The sequence below is a fragment of the Wasmannia auropunctata genome, unplaced genomic scaffold (assembly GCF_000956235.1).
Source record: "Wasmannia auropunctata unplaced genomic scaffold, wasmannia.A_1.0 LD336095.1, whole genome shotgun sequence".
Classification (NCBI taxonomy): domain Eukaryota; kingdom Metazoa; phylum Arthropoda; class Insecta; order Hymenoptera; family Formicidae; genus Wasmannia; species Wasmannia auropunctata.
This window is the reverse complement of record NW_012026795.1, coordinates 2,628,415-2,653,321: the sequence shown is the minus strand read 5'-3', so window position 1 is coordinate 2,653,321 and position 24,907 is coordinate 2,628,415. Positions and strand designations below refer to the sequence as shown.

The 24,907-nt window shown below is 36.4% G+C and overlaps 2 protein-coding genes across 2 annotated transcripts in view; one reads left to right on the top strand and one right to left on the bottom strand.

The window, feature by feature from the left end:
* Positions 1 to 658: 658 nt before the first annotated feature.
* On the bottom strand, positions 659 to 3,731 carry LOC105462721. The gene is made up of 6 exons (XM_011709545.1): positions 3,531 to 3,731; positions 2,853 to 2,947; positions 2,623 to 2,722; positions 1,753 to 1,940; positions 1,607 to 1,657; positions 659 to 1,525 (listed from the first exon to the last, which is right to left on the bottom strand). The coding sequence occupies exons 2-6, from the start codon at positions 2,937 to 2,939 to the stop codon at positions 1,442 to 1,444; spliced, it is 510 nt and encodes a 169-aa protein (XP_011707847.1). The 5' UTR covers positions 2,940 to 2,947; positions 3,531 to 3,731; the 3' UTR covers positions 659 to 1,441.
* A 19,139-nt stretch (positions 3,732 to 22,870) lies between these two features.
* The window catches only part of LOC105462809 (rho guanine nucleotide exchange factor 10-like protein), a 44,462-nt gene continuing 42,425 nt past the window's right edge, over positions 22,871 to 24,907 (top strand). The window contains exons 1-2 of the mRNA XM_011709659.1: positions 22,871 to 23,043; positions 24,601 to 24,776. Of these exons, the coding sequence (XP_011707961.1) occupies positions 22,871 to 23,043; positions 24,601 to 24,776 (349 nt within the window). The remainder of the gene's footprint in view (positions 23,044 to 24,600; positions 24,777 to 24,907) is intronic.

The window sequence follows — 24,907 nt, the reverse complement described above, 5'->3', positions numbered from 1 at the left end:
AAAACTTTAAGCCTATATATTACTAAGAACGCACGGGAATCGATGTACCATATATGCGTGCGTTGAAGTCTCTTAATCGTCCGATTTAGTCGTAGACCTGCTGGCAAATTCGTATAATTTCTACATTAAATCTTTAGCAATTGAACAGGATATGAATATTAAGTAAATGCTAAACAAAAGTAACGATTCTTTATCTTCTTGTAAAACATAGATAGAAATATTAAATAATTATTAATTGACAATATGTAATGATAGATGTGAAATGTAAAAATATCATTTTTATATCAATTATTATTATATGAAGTCTTACAAAATTATAAGAATTTTCTAGCTATAAAATTTATCTTTTAATACTTTTATAATGTAAGAATATCATTTGTAGGTAAATTTTCTGTGCACGAATAAAGTGAATCATCATGCCATCTACTGTATAACTGATATAACATAGGGAACATATAAGAGCTGTTAGCATAAAAAATTGTTATTTCTTGTTTATAAATATTTCTGCTAACAGAAACATATGTTAGTAATTAAAGATTTTTTAAGTATTATTTAGTTTATGTCGTAAATAAGGCAATTTCTATATATCAAGGAAGGGAAAATAGAAAAATAACGTATGGAACATTACATTACATTATATTTGTAATGAAAGATAATAATAATGGAATATTTATTTATTCTTAATATATATTGTTTGTATATATAATATATAAATAGATGCTTAATTCTACATCGAGTAAGGATATATCCTTATATATATTATTGGACTAATGCTGTAGAAAAAATAGCTTGTAGAAAAATTGTATAATCTTTATAAAATGCTCAGAACAACGGTGGCCATGTAAAAGGACCTAACACGAATTTTCAACTAACGTGATGCTATATAATAATTATTTTGATTTGTTCGTTCAACGAGATTCCAAGCTTATTACATATTACGATGATTTGGACGGATATTTTAAAAGGCCTCTCTCAGTCTCTTTTGCCATGAAATAAAAAATATTACCTTCTCATCGACTATCTAGTTATACATTATTCAAATTTAAGTAGAAAGGCGTTAATTGAACGTCAATTGAACGTTGTATGAATATAACAAATACAAAAACATAATTTCGCTTAGCGAGGTCTAAACTTTCTTTTAAGATTTTGAAAACGTTATTAAAGACAAATATGCATGTTAACATTAAAAGTACACATAAAAATCTTTAAAGTCAATGATAAAAACATATGAAGTCGATAAAAAGGTGAATTTTGCTTTCTCAGACATCCATTGAAACTTTTCGAGTGCATGTATTAAAATACGACTGGAGAACTTTGTGTTATTCTTAACAAGTTCGCGTGTTCTTACGTAAAAGTTTTACGAGTAAATGGAAATAGAGATTCTCCCTTACTTTGGTGGCAATAGATGTATACGTATTGCTTTTGCATATTGCGCTTTTCTTCAAGGCCACAAAAGTTCTATGTTTGGAGACTGCAGCTTTGCAAATATTCTGTACATCGACAAAACGACCAGCCAGCAGTATATCTGCAAGAAGCGCGTGAAGTATATGAAGATCAGAAATAGCTTAGATAATACGAAAACGTTATAAACAAAATTAACACTTACATTGTAAGACATCCAAAGCCAGTTGCATAATGTCGCGAATACAGAGTCCAGCTGAAGTAAAAACATTAAACAAGTGATATGAATTGCGACCTTTTATCGACTGATAACAGAGTCTTCGGTAAAATAAAGAGAAAAGGAATACTCACATAAATGTAATAACCGCCTAAGAGCCACAGTCCGAAGACTAACTGGAATAAGCAAACGATGAACCATCCGACGAGCCACGGCAACAACCATCCACGTACGCCTTCTCTTATGCCGTGAACCATTAACAGGGCGGATAAGATCAATAGAAGCAGATAAACGATAAAGACACCTCCGACAACTTGCATAGCTAAAAATCGAACATGTCTCTCATTTTTTTGAATAGAATAAAATATATTATAAAAGTTGAAAACTTATAAACCTATAAACTATAGTAAAGCAATAAAAGTCTTTGCACTTCATTTATACGAACACGTTTGTGCTCAATTCCAAACAACTCATAGCTAAATTTTTATTCGTTTAAACAATAAAAGTTCGACGTGTTCGACTCTCTTCAGTTTTCTAAACGTCAACTTCTTTTATTTACGACTACTGTGCTTTAATGTGATTAATATATAATTAAACTCATAATACAGTCGAATAATACAGTCCTGATCGATAACTCGAATCTCTATAACTCGAAAACTACTCGAATTTTTTCCTTTAAAAGCCATTATAATCAGAAAATTATAAACTCTCGTACAAAACTTCCGTAAATCGAATTTTCATATGTTAACTCTTTTTTACTCGAACTTCGAAGTATAAGTCGAAACTTCTATAACTCGAAGATTTTTATAGCTCTTCCTTTGAGATTCGAGTTATTGGAGTTCGATTGTAAAGCATTTCATTCATGTGATATGGTTGCGTTAGGGGTAACTAAGTATAGTTTTCAAAATCTCCGCAAAAACAAAATATATATTAGCTCAGCTTTTTAGAATTGACATCACTGTTTCTGGAGCGCTGTCGTTAGACACGGTTAATATCATACTTACATCCTCTTACATCAGCTTCGAATAACGGATTGTAGATCTGGGTGGAATCGCCACCAGCCAGTTGATAGCATATCAGCGTAATAAGCACTATACTAATTGCCTGCAAGAAAAGTAATTATTTATTACGTGTAATCTTAATTGTTAATTATATTCTGTTAGGTTGGACATACTTTAACATTGTTACTGCCTCTAATTTTATGGAATTTCTTAGCCAATTAAGAGACGCTCACCACTGTGTAGAATGCTATAGCCTTGCAGCCGGTCTTAACGCTGTTCGACCAGACGCACGGTGACCAACAGGATTCCAAAATCGCCATTGTTTACACTGGAATCAGAGTTCGATTGTAAGAGAGCGTAAAGCGCGCGTTAATATCACCGACCACGATGATGTTATCGAGCGGCCGTCACAAAACTTGGGCGTCGACGCGCACCAGAGTTACCAACGTAAATTCGCACGGAGGGAATTACTCTGGTGAAAGCTCTTTCGAGATTAAAACGAAATCGTGCCGATGCGCAAAATCAATTCTACATTCGAACAATCGCGTTAGCATTCATTTGCGACACTTGCTCGAACGCCGATTTTGAAGATACGTCAAAAGTGCACTGCAGCGCGCTGACAATTGATAGCGTTTTAGGCTCATGTTACACGAAGTGAAACAATTAATTCGAACGCGCATATTGAATTTTGTTCTGGTAAAATGGCCAAGCGCGTGTAGAATAATTAAAACACGATCGCGATTTTTAAACAAGACACGATACTTCTCGCCCGGCGCCGATATTGACGCTGAAACTCCGGATACCAGTCGCGCATTCTCCACTGTCATGGCACACGATGCGACGATGCAGTTCATGTCGAACACCAGCACCAAGTTGTTTTCAAAAAGCGTTCTTCTTTCACTTGTACTTACGATTTCTCGGGGGGTGCGAGCGAGAAAAATGATTTCAAATTGAATTTTTATCGCAAACGTCGACAGCCGCCACGGTCACCAAGATTCGAGTGCTCGAATCGCCTCGGGATAACAGCAGAGCCGACAAATAGTGCCATACACGCGTCGATGAACATACGTTTAATGGCGTCGTGCCATCATGAGAGACCCCCACCACTTTGAGAACAGGTCACGAAGCCGGCCGCTTCCTTTTCGTAAAGCCTGTATAACGCGTCGGTCTCTCAATGCTCCGAGAATGCCATGCACCATAGTATACCATGATGTATTTGTCGCAAGTATTTATATAACTAGTCCCTTATTAAGGAAGACTTTAAAAATTTTAAACTAGTTCTGAGTAATATTCTTGATAAAATCAAGTTCTTATTTATTATTTGCATATTAACTCGTGCAGTTTGTGTATCTTATAATTAATTTTTAATAGAAGAGAGATTTTATTTTAAGAGAGAGAGTGCAGAAGTGTATCTATTGCACTTTTTTACTTTTTTATGAAACCTACATTTAATTTATTATACAAAATTTCAATGTATCAAAATAGAAATAGAAATCTAGTATATATAATTAGTAAAGTACATAAAAAAATTGGAACAATTTTTATTTTTTATAAATAAGAATATTTTCTTTGTCAATTCGTTCAATAAGTTTATATGCTAATAAATCGAATCCGTCAGTTAGTGACACAGTGCGGCTAATGAATAAACGTAACCAGAAATCGCTGTACAGCGTCTGTGGCGCCAGGTTTAAAGTAACGTGTGTCGTCGTCTCATTCCTACTTTCTAGACATGATTATATTTGCGAGTATATTTAACAGTGTAATTATCCAAAAACGTATGTAAAATAAAAAAATTAGGAAATTAAATAAACGTTTAGATCTAAAGTTTAAAAATGAATGTCTCTGTCGGTGTAATAATTATTTTTTAATTTTATAAATTTATTTATAAATTTGAGCATGGATGAAAAGAATGTCTATTTTGTGTAATATAATTGTATCTTTATAAAGATACTCGTATAAGCACTGGAATTTATTAATTAACTTAACAAGCAGGTGCGACGAACGGAATGCAGTAGCGTAATCGCAATCAATATTTGCACAGCGATTTACTATCTATTAATATCGCAGTGCAAGGTCAGTCTGGGTAGAAATAGAAATGGCCACATTTATATCTCCTATTAAGCCGTACATTTGAAGCGCGACGTTACTTTATAATTTGCACTTCAAAGATCGCAAAACATGTTGAACAAGCAATAATTTTCATGATTCTTACATGATTCGTATGACCTATTTCAAAGTAATTTCTTTTGCCAATGGCCAATCTGAGATAGAAATTTATAGAAATTGAATAGAGAGTAAAGAAACTGGATTTCTAAGGATTTATAAATATATAAATAGACACTATCCTCCCTAAAGTGAACGAATTTTATGATTTGTAATAATCTTGAGATAAATTTGCTGCTGTTGTTCACGTTTATTACCGAACCGTATGCGGTGATTAACCCGCGGAAAATGTAGTGCAACGGTTTCGTATTACCTAGCCGCGGTTTCCGCGATGGGTCGCCATTTTGGTACCGCAATGGAAAACAGAAACCGGGTAGATTGCGATCGATCGATGATAATTCGATTGTCGAGAAAAAAAAATGGAGGTCGGATGATGCGGAAAATGTCCACGTACGCATTTTGTCGTTTTACGCGTGTTTCACGCTTTCACGAAAGACGATGTAGCTCAATCGAAATAAAATAAGTGAATAGTGGCGCGTAAAGAAAAAAAAATTGTTGAAGGGTCACGAAGATCAGTAAAAATTCTGGACAGACGCGTTCGAACGTTTCCTTTTGTAACCGACATACACGGGGATCAGAATGGTTTGTTGATTGGCCGTCATTGTCGGCCGGCCATGAGGAATTTCACGGGGCTCTATGAAATGATAAAATCCATTCACGCCGGGGAGGACAGTGCCTACATACGTCTATAAATCCTCACAGTCATTCGGCGCAACAACGAACGGCGTAATGGATCCAGACGTTCGTCGAGATAGCGGTGCTCTAAGACGCCATAGATCATCGACAAGCAGGATTAACGTCATTGGGATTAGCAATAAGTATAAGGTGCAGGAGGTATGTATATCCAGACGACGCGACGGAACGGATAATGCGAAACGGATCGTATCGGATAGCAATAACGACGAAATTATCATTGAATACGATTAAACTGTTATTACTAAATGCCATGCGACCGTCTCTTGATAATAACGTAGAAAATAGTTTTTTAAAAAATATACGAGTTATTTCGATGCGCATTTATTGGATGGCAAACCGCATTCTACTCCAGACATTTCTAAGAGTTCTAGGTCGATCATTGCTCTCTCGAGTAAATTTCTTTTAAATGAAACGACGCGCGCCATTCGTCAATATTCGCCCACCAATGGACACGTAACTTCAAACTTGCCTCTAATCCCGCCAACGGGATATCAGCGGCGCCCAAACACGCAAGAGATGCAGTCTCATAGTCTTCTCCCGATGCCGGCTAGTCGAGAAGCTATAAATACATGTGCATGTGCGCGTGTTATGCGTGCGCATAGATACAGATCTCTCCATATACAGTTCTCCATTCTTTCGTACCATTTCCTATGATCGCCCGCCCTACCGAGGGCGTTCGCAGGATTTTTTCTAGAGGGGGGCATGATCCAAATTTTTAATACGAACTACCGCGAGGAGCAAATGTCCAACGTTGTGTACCTGTGTTGTATTTTAGCTCTCTCACATTTGACAAACATATTTATTATTTGTAAAAATAAGAGAGCAAATTTTGAATTTTCTTATACTCGTTTGATTTCAAGGGGGGGGGGAGCAAATTCCCCCTTTGCCCCCTCCTCCCTGCGGATGCCCGTGCCCGCTACCGCACATCGGTTCCTGGCTCACGCGGCAGCTCGAAGCTTCCTCAGCATCCGCTGGACCACTGTAAACTGTCTCTCTGATTTAGACGTCTCGAACTCGGAACTACCATGCCGCTCGCGCGGCACTGTCAACGTTGCCATCTTGTCCGTGGAGTACTTCAACGGTGTCAATGGTTGGAATGAAGACAACTGTGTAGGCTGGCAACGCCGCGGAATTTTCAACCAACACCCGGCACGTGGCTCTTCTCTCCCGGTCAAATTGAGCAAATCGAAATAATCAGTAAACCCGGCAGCCATTCCGTCGCGCCGTCTCTGCTGATGAACGTAGATTTCAATGTATGCGTGCGTGCATGCAGCGTGTGTGCGATTGCTTATCCAACTTGTATACCGATGACTACTCGCAGCTTTCGGCGTTGGCGTTTCTTCAGAACATTTTGCATTAAACAATATTTAACGCCTAACATTATAAACAAGAACATTAATAGACACGGTATAAGAGACACGGCATCTTACTAAATAATTTAAAAAAAATAGGTGGCTAATTTAAAATTGTGATTGAAATCATAGTACATATAAATGTAGTTTATTGCAAAGATTAGATGCTGCAACAGATTCATATCGTTGAGAGCGCGTACAGACTTTAAAATATTATCTTTGTGATAAAACTGTTATCGCGCAATCTGTCTCGGTTGTTTAATTTTGCAATCAGCTGGTTTTTGGTACGGAAAATATTTTGGCGACGCATTATATTATCTGACGCAGGAATGCGCTATTTGTTTGATTACCGAGCCGAATTTGATGTAACTCCTCCTCGGAACTCGTAATTGCTCGAGTGAACTTGACGTACTCGGAGTACTAGAGTCACTCAAGTTGAACGAAGTATCAGCATCAAAGAGAGAGAGAGAGAGAGAGAGAGAGAGAGAGAGAGAGAGAGAGAGAGAGAGAGAGAGAGAGAGAGAGAGAGAGAGAGAGAGAGAGAGAGAGAACAGAGAAGTTGAGATATGCTGTGTTCATGTTAACTTTAATAATTTAACAATAAATCATATCGAAACTCAATATGATTTACCAATCTCGATTTAATCATAAAAAGATCATTAAACAAATAAAAATACAAATGTTAATTTGTGTTATAAGATAAGATGCGCAAAAAAAGATTTCTCTTTCAAAATATTCTTGAAACGCAAACTCTCTCGTGAAATATCTGCGAATGGAAACATGACCCTTCGCACGTTCAGCCAACGACGGTATGACGCCAGATAGATACGCGGTCTGACAATGAGTCGAGGAATTGATAACAGAACAAAGATTCGTATCTGGGGACTACAATCTTTGCAAGATTTAAATTTATTGCTTAAAGTTGTTTTCTTTAAGATAAATACAATATATTGAAAAAAATATCAAAATCAAGTATAGTAAAGAATTAAATATACGCAAAAAGACAATTATAGAAAAAAATTGACTATGCAATTTTTGCGACCAACATTATGGATTCTGACTTTAATAACTGTTTAGAGCTTAATTAATGTATATTTCAAAGAGAAATGATATTGAAAACCATTATCAATTTGTTACAATTAATTTTATTTACATTGTTAGACTTATTTTTAATTTCAATTTTTTATGTACACATTTTTTTGGAATTACGTTTGGAATAACGTGAAAATGTCTGGAAAATAATGCTTAATAGATATTAGAAAGCCTATAATTATAGTAGTGAATCAGCGGTTATTATTAAGTAAAAGTGTAGGTGTTAGTATCAAGACTGAAATATCGCATGTTCTGGATACCGATCACGTGCCCCGGGATCGCGTGGAAATCACTTTACTTCGGAAGCTAATAGTGGCGGAGGTCCACACAGTTACGTGACTAATATCTTAATATATTCTGCGAAATATTTAGCCGGCGTGGCGCGGGAGCAGCCACGCGATGCGTTGTTTGAATCCGAGATCTCTCCCGCCCAAGCGAAATAAGAACCTCAACTAAGAAGCCTATAGACGCACGGTCGTAATGAATTTCTCAGTAATACCACAGCTTTAAGTTAAAATCTACAAAAAATTCCCGTGAAATAAAACATTGCAAATAAAGATCTAACGAGAACAATATCTTTTTACATAATTAAAATTTTACAAGTTTCCGTAAAAGGTGATATTATTATATTTATATCAATTGTATTCGCACGGGATGAGGCAGGTAATTTGAACTGAAGCTACCTGTGCTTATGTAAAGTTTTCATGACATAACAAAACTCTTATTGTTAATGCTGAATGCATGGTCGGCAAGGAAAATCTCGGCCGAGCGCAGCATCTTACGCGGTCGGCGGTAACCTTTCGCCGAGAGAGAGTTAGCACGAAGGGGGCATAGGAGCCCCTCCGGTCAGATTAGGCCCCGTCGGGCCCCTCTCGCTCGCGCTCCGCGCCGTCGAAGCCGTTCCTTCGTGCCGGTTTGTGCTGTCGGGTCCGCCTTGCCTCGTGCATATACGCGCCATGGTCCCTCGCGTCGAGTCGGGCCAGCTTCATCGTGGTACCCAGCTGGATCCGGACGGCCATTCGTCGGTCCCGTCGTCGTCGGCGCTCGCGAAGCGAAGCGGAGTCGAAGCGGTGCCTCGGCGCGGCGTGTCTTCGCGCGTCGTGTCATCGTCGTCGCCGTTGTCGCCGTCGTCGTCTACGCCGTCGTTGTGAACGACAAGCCGTACCGAGCCGAGCGCGGACTCTTCGTATTCTCTGATGTAACCCCCTTCTCCCTGCATCCGTGAAACCGCATCGCGGCCGCCTTATATCGCCGCGATTACGCACACACGCTCGAGAGTCGCGCCGAGCGGTCCCAACGTCCGCGATCCCGTAGATCGCCCGCGATCGCCTGCGACGCGTCCTCGCGCGCGCGCGTCGCGAGTCTGCCGCCGGGACCACGCTGATCGAGGCCGGAGCCCGATTTCGAGAATGTGTCTTTTGTGCGCGGCTCTCGTTTTCTTCCAAGAGAGAAGAACGTGGGAATCTGTGAAATACCTGTGAGTTTTCGTGGATACGCATTCAGATCGACAATGTTTTCGATAGATCGGAGCCTCATCGTATACCAATTAGGAATCTAACTTTGTTGTGATAATTTTATGTACGCGAATTTCTTCCTTCTTTGGAAATTAGAAATATTGTTAAATTTTTAAGTGGATTTTAAAAAATTTTACTTATTGAGAATAGATGATAAACAGATATTAAACGAGTAGGACAAATATTGATAGAAAATTTCTTGGCTCACCGACTTTGCGTGGTAAGCGATTACTCTTTCAGACGATTTCAGACGCAAGAGAAAGACGTACGAGAGTCCATCGACGGGATTAAAGTGAAGTGGGAAAGTACGACCTGCGATTTGTATCGTGCGAAACCGTTTCTCGATATCGCGGAGCGAAAAGAGATTACACTCCGATACGTGAATCATAGTCACAGATCGTAATTCACGCGGAGCATCGTTTCTTTCTGACTCGGAGGCACATGCAAAGTCCTCGCAAATCATATCTTCCAGTACAATTCAGATCGGGCCGTTCCGCAGACTCAACGTTCCATTAAATTGTACCTATAAAGTAAAAAAGTATCGCGTTTATCGCGATCGTAATTCACGGATTCTCTCTCTCTCTTTCTCTCTCTATCTCGGTTGGTACCGACTCTCGGCAGCGCTATCAGGTGATAAACCGGAAAGAAACGGTCCAAAGACGGAATCGGGAGGAAGTAAAGTATCTGGATTTGTAGAACGGCTGCGTTGTGCCTGATGTGTGCCACGGATATACGTTGTGCCAGTGCGCGCGGTTGAGTAAGATCGACGCGGTGATTTGACTGGATCTCTCCTCTCGTGATCGAGATCGAGATTTTCTCGAGCGACCCGACGCGAGCGTGGTCGCGGTGAGTGCGCGTGCACGCGGGCGCGTCAACGAAAATCCAGCGGGTCTCCAAGTGCTCCAAGGTTACTGGCGACTTATTTCATTCGGCGGATTTCTGATCATGGATGTGCGCGTTGTCACCCAGCGATTATTGACTCTCTCAGGTGGAATCGCGCGGACGGCATTGGCGAAAGTATTTTCGATCGTCTGCAGAAGTAAGTCCGCTATAGATCTACAACGGCGTAGTAGAACCTTGCGTTTTGGTGCCGGAATGTGTGAATGTCGGACACGAGCTGTGCACGGTTCGAAGATCACGGAACGCGATAATCCTATAACTTTATGTTACACGGATTCCGAGAATTTGGAAACGAGCCGAGATGCTTTAACGGGATGAAATGTGAGAGGTTTAGGGGATGATGCGGTCTTTGTATTCGACGATCCAAAAGGATACCGAGATTCTAGATTTCTATGAATCCTTAAACGCCAGCTTATAATCAACTAGAGATGCAAAAATCGGAGGTTTCGAACGAGATTTCAAACTACTCCAAATATTTTCACTATTTGATTTAATATTTTAAAATCAAATAATTACCTATATTAAAAATCTTATCTTATATTTAACGCCGAATATGAATGAGTATATATATATATATATATATATATATATATATTATAATATATTATAATATATACCTATTATAATCTTATATTCGTATTAAATGCAACTTTTATTTTAAACATATTTTGGAATCTTTTCCTTTCTTTTTCAGATTACATTTAGCATAAAATTTTCAGACACAAATTTTAAAAACAAATATTTCTTAAGTTCTTGCATATATATTCATATATTTATACTATACCTATAAATCCGAGCGTGAAACGGAATATCATTATTAAAATTCATTACTACAAACGATCTGCAAAAACTCGCTTCCTCCCGTCGACGAGTCCCTTGCCCTTGCAATGCAACGCGCGCTTTCTTGGCCCTGAAATCGAGCGCGGCGGGGCGCGAGAGACGCGACGTTCGCCGGCGCGTCCTTGATTTTCGCTCGATTAGTATCCGCGCGCGGCGGATCGTCCGTTATTGAAGAAGGAAAAAGTATCGGACGTCGTTCCGGTTGGCCGTTTCGGTTCAACGGCCCGCGCTGAAACGGCCTGTACCAGAGGCGGCTGCACGCGTCCGTCCGGAGCGCGAGCGCGTGCGGTGCACAATACCGATTCTTTCCACGAGTCTTGCGACGAGTGAAGGAGCGCGCGGCTTCCGGGATTGCCTGGGATCATCGGTGAACTTTCACCGATCGACAAAAAATCACGATGTTTTCCGCTCGAACAACGCCACGGGACGAGCGGAACGTTATATTCATAAATGCCGACGCGACCCTCTCCATTGTCTTCATATCCGCGGCGATCTGCGATATTCTTCCGTTCTCTTTCTCTGAAGCTGGCGTTCAGCACGGGAGACGAATTTTTATTTATCATTAACTAATTACATTTACTAAAGATTACTGCTGTCTATTCCACATCGGGTATTTTTTTTTACGCACTTACTTTTGCTCTTCAAGAACATGTTTTTAACAAGATTTCAAATAAATTAATGATGTAGGTATTTTGTATATCTTAATTTTTCCTAATTTTAGGAGATTGGATAAGAATTGTCAAGTTAATTCATAAAAAGACGACATTCTGCGGAATTTCTAATATTTGCCACGCTTATCGAATATTTGCTCTCTTTTTCTTAAATTAATTATCGAGGTTGGACTACGATGCTGTCGAGCGTGAAGTACGAATCGTCTTATGAAACAGGACGGCAAACAAGAAGAAATTCCATTGCGTGGTTCACTGCTCCTTACAGTTGATTATACAAACGGCGCAAGTTTTATTTTTTTTTTACTAAGTTTATTGTATCCGTGGTTACGTAAGCGTCTAAGGAATTTCGCGCACAAACGCGGCAATCAGATTCAGCACCTGATATTCACACTTGTATTAAAACAGCTGCGAACGTGTGCAACTCAGATTTCCTCCGTTGCAATTTTCTCAGCTCTCAAATCCGAAACAATCTATAAATCTTGTATTTTATCATCACAATTATATAACAAATTTTTATTATTAATACATGCAATATCAAATATTAAAGTAAATTATTTTGAGATTTAAACTGACTGAAAACTGTAATAATTATTTCTTATAAAATATAAGATTTAGTAATTAAATATTGAATTAAAAAGTAGCTTAAACTTTTTATAAAAAAATGTTAAAATATTAATAATTTTCTATATTTGTAAGCAATTGTAAAAATCCAAGGATTTTGCAAATTAAGCCTCAAGTTAATATCTATTTCGCTTTATTCATACTGAAATTTTATTTTAACATAGAATTCTAAAAAAAAGATTGTTAATTACAGTATATTAAAACTTGAATGTTAGAAGAAATTGTGGAAACAAACGATATTCACATAAATTCTTTAATAAAAGACATATAAAGATAAATAAAAGACAGTTATTTTTTAATGAGACTCTATTGTTATTAGAAGTCGCGGTAAAAGCTTACCGTACATAATTAAAGATACCCGTGCGTCATTACTTATCGAAAGTTACAACTGCGTTGTTGTAAACGATGAAATAAATTCGAAGACGAAACTCAGATTAGATCTCGCAGTAATCCCTACCATCCAAGAAATGCACAGCGATGTATCCGAAGAGTAAAGGTCCTCGGTTTCGCTCGACGCAGCTGATTAACCCGCGTTTCTCTTTCTCTCTTTCTTCCCCTCTCTTTCTGTCCCTCAGATCTTCTTGCCGATGAGGCTGTTAATTCCTGTTGCGGCGCGCCCCGTGAATTCCAATCGACGGCCGAAGAAAATCAATGGCATCCGGTGCGTTTTGTCCACGGACACGAAAGAGGGATGTTCCTGGTCGCGGCCACTGGCTCTCCAAAGGCACGACGTATAAATACCAGGCTCGTTGTGGGCCTCGGAGCTTCTCCTCGCCGTCTCGTTTCCTCTCTGCTCCTTCCCTCACGCTTTCTCGTTTCCTCTTCTGCTCCTTCCCGCTTTGGCCCGCCGGAGTCTATTTAGATAATCTTCCGCTTGGCGGGAGCGGCACTCGGTGCGCCAAGAAAGCCTCTTCTTCGCGGTGGCTTTCACTAAGGTGGCATCGTATTCCTCGTTCTGTGCATCCACCGATCTTTTGCCCCTGCTTCTCCCTCACCTCCTGCTCCTCTCGTGATCGCCTCAGTTCCCGGTGAAACTTTTTGGCATCCGCTACGCCCGTGCGCGAACGTCTGTCTCGTGATCTTCGTGCAACGGCCTTGAAGGCAGCCCTGAGGAAAACCCCGAACAGAAAGTTTTGAAGAGTATCGAAAAGAGCCTGAAGAGAAAGAGAGTCTCAGGAAGAATCTCGAAGACATTCTTAAGAGTTGTTGAGGATAACTTTATTAAACATCATCTTTAGGGGAAAAGCATATCAAATATTTTAATAAGAATTTCTCGGAAGGGAGATATACATATACGTACTTTCTGTACCATTATCCTGAGGTGGAAATACTGAAGATAAGAAAGTTAAGAAAACGATAAGCTTAAAAAGATTGAGCGATATAATTTGTGAGAATTGTAAAATATAATCGCAGGATACGATTTTTAAATAAAATTAGTAGAAGAATCTAGATAATATTCAAACAGTTCTTCAAGAAAAATTTTAATAGATAGATAATTGGGCTCAGCACGGTACCGCAAGTTTAGGAAAGACGAAACAATGAATGCAAGGCACGTGTGAAGATGATTACACTTTTGAGACGATAAAAGAGAGATAGGCAATGACGGAACTCGCTGATGACAGTGAATTTATTCTCGGAGGGTATGTACCTGATGTGCTGATCGTGAACTGATTCACGAGTTGTTTATTTAGTATAAAGCTGATAAGAATATTTAATATCACGACGAGATAAAACGTATATAACAGCGGTTTCAGTTACTTCTTATAAACTATAGCTCGAATCTTATAAGCCTGCTTCATTCAAATTTATTCGCACATAATGGAACAGCATTTATGAAATTTATTACATTAATTTTCAAATTTTTAATCATTTACAAAATATTTATTGTCTAAATGAAATTGTTTCTCGCTCTCATATCAATATTTTTCGTTCATATTATCTCATAAAAATACATTTTTTTCTTTACACTTTTTAATTAATTAATATCTTCTGAAATCTACTTTTTGTGCTTTCTTAATAATAATTTGCATCATTTGATTTTAATAGAAATAATGTTTAACTTTTTTTTAGCACGTTGAAAATAAATACAAATGTCTCCCTTTTCGTTGCATCATCATCGCAATCTCAATCAATGCCAGTGATCTTTATTCCTCTCTGGCATGATTCCGAGAGAAAAGAAGCAATTGTGTATATGTTCGAAATGCCAACGTTCCATCGTGTAATTTTGTTAAACAAACATTTAACGAATTAAAACTCTCAATTGCCTGACGTCAAAATCCCGTTTGCACGACAATGAAGTCACCATTATCGAGTTCGACGACGATGATTTGTCATTATATTGGCTGATTGACGATAGACAGCTTGCTCATTCCTTTTGTGTCATAGTAATCTATAATTTTCCTCTTGCATAGTTAACAGAGCGATACACTCCGTTAAATACTCGTGTTTTATTTATGATGTGCAATTTTACATTATAACGATATGGGAAAAGGAGCATTACGTTTAAAACACGTTCAAGTCCACTCATCTAAGTATTCCATAACATGTTCTCTCAAAGCAACTCCCCGGGAATTACTTAAATGCAATTACTCTTAAATAAGTGTTTCATCTGCGTTACTTCCGCCGTGCGAAATTGGCGTACACATCGCGAGAAATGTCCCGGCACGCGTCACCGTGCCGCCGGCGAGTAAGATATAAATATCGCAGTCTCTCTCTTCCCTCTCGTTCTCCCCCCCTCTCTCTCTCTCTCTCTCTTCAATTTTCTTAGAAATGAGAAACACAGTTACTCACCGTGGCAAAAATATCACGTCGTATCTTGCACGTTAATAACGATTAATTAATGACGCAATCCGACCCATCAAAAATGGCACGGGAAGAAATAAGTTTCGCCGGCATTTTCAATGCAGCAGCTTTGCATGCTGCAGAAAGAGGATTACAGGAGCGGACAGGTATCCCCCCGGCCGCCGGCCAGTTTTGTGCGGCGATTTATAACGAACGATTTGCAGTGACTTATGGGGCGACTCTCGATCGATATGCAAATGAGGGGACCGCGCGGCTTACGCGACCGTTTAGACTTAGATCGCGAATTAATTTATTTGAAAGCGACGAACGATCACCGGGACGGGACGTTCGTCGCGCCGTGCGATTAGATCGGCTTAAATCGCGCTCGCTTAATTAAGCAAAAAGTCGGAAATGCGCTATTGGCTAATTATCGGGCTACTGCGTTTGGATTTATAGATGACTCCTTAATTTTATAATTCCGAGATATTTACTATCTCATTTCGATAATTCTCGCTAGTTAAATGGAAAGTAGGACGCAATGTTATCGGGAGTATTAAATTATGCTTTTATTTACACTTATAAATACTATTATTCTCTTTGTAAATTATATCTTTATACATAGGTATATATAAATTATAAATATTTTAGTTTTTTTTATATATATCCTGATGCTGTTCAAAACTATAAAAATATTCGATGTTGCATTTGGTCCCGCCGTTTGTTCTCATACAACACAAAAGACGTTTCGCGCGAGCAGATGTTTGTGACAATTAAAAGTGATTGACGCGACTCTGTCTGATGCGCGAATTACAGATTAACCCGGAGCAAAATCGAAGTACGGCGGTCGGGATGTTTCTATGTAAAAGGTTAATACGCGTCTTTCTATATTTAGAAACCTTTCCCTGGGAGAAAAATTTCGAAACTCTCCCGGTGAGCTGGCTTCCTTTGCGTTCTCCATGAAGGGATAAAGGAAGTATTACGTTGGCGGATCGTTTGACGTACGGACGGCTAGCAGCCACAAGACTATTAGTCTGCCTCTGGCACAAGAGTCTTCTGATACTCTAATAGATATTTTAGTATGAAAACCTATTTAGATAATAAAGTTTACGCGTCGTTTCACAACACAGAAACTTGTTGTGACAAACAAGCAATTTATATTGTAAGAGATTGCGCATTCTATGTCGCATCTATGTATATCTTAGTTTCAGGTGTTCTACTTTAAAGTTACGACATTTTGTAAATAATATGTTATATGTGTATATGTGTTACGTATCAAATATTACTTAAATAACACATTTTTATTTATATGAAATATTATTTAATATTTCTATTTATATGAAATATGTTATTTAATATTTAAAAAATTTCCAATTAAATTGTAAAATCAATTGTGTATGAGCTTTTATAGTCCTCTTTCTACAAAATGTGTTATTGATTAAATTTAAATAATTTAATATATTTTAAAAACTAAATATAAATTAGAAATTTTTATCAATAATTTTCGAGAATTTATCAATAATTTATTTGAAATCGAAACTTCGTTTCCGGTTCTACTGAAATTAAAGACTTATTTTTGACAGGAAAATATTCATGAAGTTTACAAAAAGGAATCTACGGTTTGTTTTACATGGACGTTCTCTCAATTTCTCGGTTTTGCATTTTTTCATTAGTATTCTGGGCGTGAGATAATTAAATTTGGAACGCAATATTGTGTCGTGACAATTCTCAAAGTTTCCCTTGAGAAGTGCGTCCGAGAATTTAAATTATCAAGAAAGGAATCTCCTTTAAATTTAAATATCATATTGTGTGAATCAGTTTTCTTTTTTTGAAAGTAGTATTTAAATTATTATTACATTTAGATTAAATTTAATATTAATATCTTTTTAAATTAATAAGTAGAATAAATACATCTTTTTAAGAATAAAATATTAGATGCCTAAAAACTTCAATTAGTTGCATACGTTTAAATCTTCAACTCTCAATTTAAAATTTTCATAACTTCGTTTATAACTTGAAGTTATTGATATTTATGACTAATATCTTTCATTTCTGGCGACGTAAAGTCCGGCGCAAAACCGTCGAAATACGGCGGGAATGCACTTTTGACGCGGGTGCTTATCGTTTCGCAAATAAACCTCACGGCGCGGTGCATTGCGCCGCGATGACAAAGCATTGCGAATGTTTATCGGTTATTTGCACTGGGACGAGTTGCCCCTTCATGTGCAAATAACGTCCTGCGAAATGGAATGCGGCTGCTTTATTCGATGCTTGCCTTTTTCGGGGCTGGTATATCGAACCACCACCAGTAATAACTAAAATTTTGCATCATCCGTATAAAAAATATGTTTCACGGACAATATACGTCGTAAAAATAAATTCAAAAACATATGGATAATGGAAAAGGAAAAGGATCTGCGAATCATTTACCGGAGAATCACAATCATTTTACATTTGCGTTGAAACCGGTTCTTGTTAAAATTTTTATGTTAAAATTTTAACATATCCGTATGTTAATTTAAATATGTAATTGTGTTATTTGAATATTTTATGTTAAATTGATATTCAACATTTTTGGTGTTAAAATAACACAATTTATGAGTATGTAATTTATATTGATGAAGAAATTATATAAAAATAATGTAGTAATGTATTTTAATACGTAAAAGATAAACGATAAATGCATAAAATGTACGTGTTAATTTAACATATATTATAAATGTTAATTTTACTGAAGATATATGCTTCCAAATTGTGTGAAAGTTTTACATTTTTTGTGTTAACTTTTTACGTTATATTTATGTTATTTTTTAATAAATTTATCTTTTGTTTTAAATTAACACAAAAATTTGAATAGACCGTTTGGGACATGTTAAATTTAACAAATTTTCTAACTGCATGTTTGTATAAGTTATTGTAAGTAATAAATTCTAAATATTACATTTTACACGCATACAGAAAACAAAAACTGTTAATACAGAAAACACGTGAAACGATAAAATCATTGCTAAAGGAAATAATATGCATTGTTTGATCGAATGCAAATCTCGTTAACTCGGTTTTTTAACCGAGTGAATTGATTCAATTGGAAGACGAGATCAAGCAGAATGGATTGCGCGTTTATAATAGAAGCGGTCCAGCTGGAGTCTGCGAGAGAGTCGCGCTTTCGTTTCGGTTTTCTTACGTGCTCCGCGTGTCGGATGAGACGTGATCTTCCTTTTCTCTGCGATCTTGATCTTACACCGGGGCAAGAACCCCTTCGATCAAATAGCAACGCGCGAAGATGCATTGCTCGCGCGTGTTGCCCGCGACTTTGTTTTTCACCTTGATAATTCTTTGCTCGCTTCTTTTTTACATTTAATCGCTTTATGTGCGTTTCTCAAGTATACGTTAATCACTCCAGAGAAAAAGATTTGACATTAATAATTTAACAATTTAATGAAATATAACTTCTCATAATAATATAATTATTAAGACATGCAAGTATAAAACTTCTTATAATATTACTTATCTTATTGTTATAAACTTATTATGTTATATCAAGTATATTAAGTTTAATACAATATTATACACATATATACATAAATATTATAAAAGAGAAATTTTTATATCAAAGAAAAATTCAGATATAATTAGATATTTTTAGACACATATTGCATAAAAATGAACTGAATAAATATAATGTAGTTATGGTGTGGATTGGAATATTATATGGCGCAGTAAATCTGGAATATATGTATATGATTGCTTTGGAAATTGTAATACGGATAAACATCCTGCTCGACGATATTGACTCGGCCTTGGTACAGTCTCAATTATTTGTAGAAGCATGTTTATCAATTGGGCGCTACGCAGAAACAGTCAAATTGCACTCCCAGTAGTTAATTCTTACTCAGTTTCAACTCTGATAAATCTTTCTAACTATTTCTATCATATTTATTAATAAAAATAAATTTTTAAAATTGCTTAAATTATTATTAAAATCTTTAGCTTTTCTTGAATTATTGATTTTTTTAAATTTTCATATCCTCATGAAGTTTGCATAGTTTTTTGAAAAATTGATAAATAAATGCATTATACTTTTAACGTTGCTCTCTATTTTTCGCAAAAAAAAAGAGCAAGAGCTACTTGAATGAGCAATAATAAAGATAAGCAGAGGCGCCAAGTATAATTTTTATCTGCTGTAGCATGTTCACTGTGCACCGAAAGCAAACAACATTCTTGTCGATCCCGCGACCGATTTTCACCGACGAAAATACGTTTTCTGTCACATTAGAAAAATCCAAACGACGAAATGGATAAGCGCCAAACGACACAACGTCGCCAATAAACACATTTTTCACGCTGCCGGGGAAGCAATGCTTTTTTTCTCCCGAATTCCCTCTTTTCGTCGCGACAAATTCATTCGGCGTCTTGGCGCGAGTTCAACGACTTGCGATGTCAATCCGTCATCGATTACAGATAAAGTGACGCAATGAATATCTAACAAGGCTGATACCCGCCGACCTTATATTACGGTAGCGACGCACGTGAGTAGTAAAAGGTGCGCTTTTAATGGACGCGTGACTGTTCTCGAAGAATAGAGTCACGAACGCGTACATATACTTAAGAATCGTTCACACGTGCATCTTTAATAAGAGATCGTTTAAGACCTCTTAGATTGCAATCTTTTTTTCCTCTTGTAAAGCATTCATTTCAGTCTCGATCATACGAGAAAAATTTAATAAAAAGTTACGATAAAAAATTTCGAACATGTAAATATGAAAGATATATAAATACGTTCTATTAATTTTTATTTTTTTAATATGGATATATAAAATTGATTTTCTCAAATTATTATCGATTTTATTAAAATATATATTTATTTACTTTAAATATATTATGCGAGTAGTCGAACAGTTCCGGTAAATTTTATGGTTGCGGCGATGCCAAGGAGTTAACTTTGTACTGAAAGGACGATTGTACCGAATACATCGGTTCCTTGGGTATTAGCAATAATACACGATGACTTCCGGCACGGCAACGCGTCCCGTTTGCATTAACGGCGATAATAAATTCGGAGCGGATGTTTTATGCAAGGCCTTGAGCGTGAATTCCAACGAATTTTCATCCATTATATCTGTCAGCCGCGGTCACGCTTATCTACTTAAATGGACGTCCATTAAATCGTGATTTTTTTCAACTTCTTGGATATAAATCGCAATTAAATCTGCATTCTTATTTTTGTCGAGCTCACGATGAATTTTGTTATTTATTTAAGTAGCTGTCAGTTAATATCTTCTTAATGCCATATGAGGGCAAGAATAATTTTATGATAAATCTCGAAAGAGAGTCAAGTTGCAAATTCGTTATTTTTTAATTTTTAATTTTATAATGTATAGTTTAAAAAACAGTAGTAAATTATAAAATAAATATTTTAAATAAAGAAAAAATTGCTGTCTTTGATAATTGTTTTTTCACGGAAAAAAATCATTATTACAGCAAAAAAGATTCTATTATAAGGTATAAAAGAATATATGTATGTTTTATTATTCTATACATTATATAATATTATTTAAATAATATTTAAAATGTAAATATGTTTTACAAAACTTACAAAATTATTACTATTAAAACGAAGATATATATCGATCATTATGAAATCGCTACTTGTTCACTGTTCCATTGAGTCGTTATTTTATAATGAAAACGTGGGACGTGCATGTAGGTGGCAGATCGAGATTTATGCAGCATAATCACAATTTTGTTTTAATCACTTACTTATTTATTCACGCGCGATAAGCGGCTAGCACTGATCTGTGAATCTCATTGATTCGGAAAGCGCCACGACAATTTCGCATTATAACAATCAATTGATCTGGTTCGGATTAGCAGGCACATCTCTTATTCATCTGATTGTGAGTGGAAAATGTGCAATTGACTCGTGTCAATATCACGGCCGGGCTTTAGAAGTGCATATAAAATGGCTTTAAAATAAAATCGGATATGTTTATAATGAAATGGAAGAAAATATATTCCAACGGTCTAAACGGCAATACATAAATGTCACCATAATTTGCTATTATTGTACATTTATTGTACATTAATACACATAACGCTGCATATACATTTAAACGCTTTGATTTTAATTCTAAGTTTTGATTTACTTAATTAATATTATATCATTATCAACATAATTAAGACTCCTATGTTTTTTTCCTTTATATATAAATTTCTTTTGATTAAAATACATAACCAGAGAATAAAAATTATGTGTATTATATATATATATATTACTAAAATGTTTAATAAAAAATTCGAAGCTTGCAGAAAAAAAGAGTTAAAATCTTACAGCACGATTTATGTGAAGGCGGAAGTTTATGTGGGGAAAGCTTGTCGGATAGAATTTATATTCTATATAATTTGGTTTTGGTTTTACGTAGAAAGTTATGGTAAGAGCACTGGCATGACAGAGACTTCCGGTCATTTTTCTGAAATATACGATTGAATTGTATAGATACCTTTACCACCACATTGCGTTTCCATTATTCATGATTAAGTATTTGGTTTCAATGATGATTCCACTGAAATACATATAATATAAGAGCATAACACGATATGTTTGAAAGCTAAAATATTTTGCTACTTAAACTTCTACAGAATAACATGTAAAAAAATTGGGAAAATTGTTAAAATTATAATCCCTGATAATGCAAGATTATTTTACTTCGTGACCAGATATTACGCATGCAGCGAGACTATAAATAAGTACATCTTATTTTATTTTAAAAAATAGATATAAAATCACAAAGGTGCAACTCTTCAAATTACAAAAATAACATTACAGAATAGACATATATGTTACGTTATTTTAAAGTCACGTTGCTTTGCAGAAAATTTGAAAAATAATTCTTTGTTGTAATATACCTCGAATTTATTTATTTAAAGTAAAATCTGAAAATATCTTGTGTCACGCGTTAGACTCGTAGGATTGCTCCGAACTCTCGCAAAGTTTTTTTTAACGATCCACAGACTCGCGATCGGAAGACCTCCCTCGGACGTCAGCAGATTTGTTCCCGGCTCTGACGAGAGCCAAGAAAGAATTTCGCTGCCGACACTGGTCTTGCCACGGCACGCGGTGACCTCGTCGCTTCCGGTAGCGGCGCGACTGTCCGCGAATCTCTTAATGGTAGCGACCCGCGAATTCCGGCGAGCCTCATTCATCGGCGATGGCGTACGATAAATAAATAAGATCGTGGCCGACAGTTATTGGGGAATGCGCGAACGTTCGCAGTAATTTACGCAGCGGCCCGCATTTTGCGTGCGTAAGTGCGTGATGCGTCCGTCGCGTGAGCCGCTCGCTCGTAACTCAACCGAAGATCGTTAATATCCCGTAGGATGAATCTAGCTCGTTAGTCCTCGCACGGGGCAGCCAAGGACAATTCACGCGAGCCGTAATCTCTTTCGCGCGAGGCAAGATTCGTCCTTCTTTTCACTTTATTTTCGCACGTGTCATCCTTCACTCGAGCTTCGTCTTTTTAGTTTATAACGTGATTTGAATTTCAGGGTGAAGGAAGGATGAAGAATGCCCCGCGCTGGCGGAGGAGACGGGGGTAGTGGGCCCCAGAGGACAGGAGGGGGTGGCTTCGGAGGATGGCTGGGTGGCGCTGCAAGAGCCATGACCGGTGGAGGCATCGGTGGTGGTGGATACGTTGTTCTGGGTAGCACCAGATACGGTCTGCGGATCTCTCAGGTATTGTAATTTATACATCTATTATTGTAAGACAACAAAATGTATTAGAAATATCAGATTCCATATACAGTAGAGTCTCTCTAATTTTGCCAATCACGCAATCTTTACACATAACTTTATTGCCCTATCCTCTATGACATGAAAGGAGGCATGACATTAGTGTTTGTGGAAATATGTGTGAAAAATGCAAAAATTAGAGAAGTCAAAGTTAGAGGGACTCTACTGTACTATGAATAACATATATAATATGAAGAAAATAGAAATTTTACAAAACTCTACTTGATATTCCTATCTTAAAATTACCGTGTTACTTGCGTTGAAGCCTCTTTTCCCCAATGTTTAAAAATTCATATCTTCCAGAAAAATAAAGATATACACTTCTTTCTAGGCTCATCTTAAAGATGAATTATGTAGCTATTTTTAAAAAATCGTGATTTTATTTAAAAAAATATAAAAAATCGACCTAGGTTAATTCCTACATGGTCATTCTTCGATTTTGACCCAAGAAATTTCTCGGAAAAATTTTTATTGCAGAAATCGAAAAATATAAAAAATTGTCCGAAGTGGAAACAGTCATAGTCATGTTTCAGATTTTTCGATTTTTGGTTCAATAAAATTTTCGAAAAATTTTTATTGCAGAAATCGAAAAATATAAAAAATTGTCCGAAGTGAAAACAGTCATAGTCATGTTTCAGATTTTTCGATTTTTGGTTCAATAAAATTTTCGAAAAATTTTTATTGCAGAAATCGAAAAATATAAAAAAATTGTCCGAAGTGAAAACAGTCATAGTCATGTTTTCAGATTTTTCGATTTTTGGTTCAATAAAATTTTCGAAAAATTTTATTGCAGAAATCGAAAAATATAAAAAATTGTCCGAGGTGAAATCAGTCATAGTCATTTTTCAGATTTTTCGATTTTTGGTTCATTAAAATTTTCGAATTAAAAAATTCCTAAAAAAATTCAAGAAATAGCATTCTCTATTAGAAACTCTATTAGAACAACGCACTGGTATTCTTTTTGATCGTGTTAATTTTATTTCGACATATCATTATACAGCATAAATATTTTATCAGCAACAAGTACACGATGTCCGGAATATGTTATGGTGTACATACAACTTGTTAAATAACGCAAAGAAAGTTTCTGCCTAATAACTTAGCGTCACGCGCTTATGTAGTAACTACCGCCTTGCTTTGCCATGTGATTACATAGAGTTTAAAAACTACAAATTTTATGACACTTTATAACACTTTATCTTAAAAAGAAACGACAGATAAGATGATCGATTAAAGAAAAAGAGAGGGAGAAGTACAATTTTTCTTCTACTCAATCTTTCTAAATATAAAGTTTAAAACTTTAAAATGAAAAGCTCCTGAGACATTACGAGTGTAATACGTACGTAGCACTATATACTTTTGTTCTGTAGATTACATTGATTTATTCACAATTTCTCTAACTTATTGATAATAAAAAATAATGATTTAATAGCACTAAAGCATATTATTGTATAACATTTTTTTTTATTAGACTACTAAAGATGAATTTATTTGTTTTGTTTCAGAACGCTCAGCGATCGGAATACAATTCCTTACGAGTTCAGCAACAACGAAAGCTACATGAACAACGAAACTCTGCTTTACAATGTGTCGTTGAACGAAGATTACATCTTCGACAGGACCGACGTGAAAGTAATCTTCATCACTTTGTACACCATCGTATTCGTCTGCTGTTTCTTCGGTAAGTCGTTCGATATTTGATTAGTCTCTAGATGATAATTTTGATGGATACATTGAATATACAAATTATATATATATATATATATATATATAAAATATATATATATATATATAAAATATATATATATATAT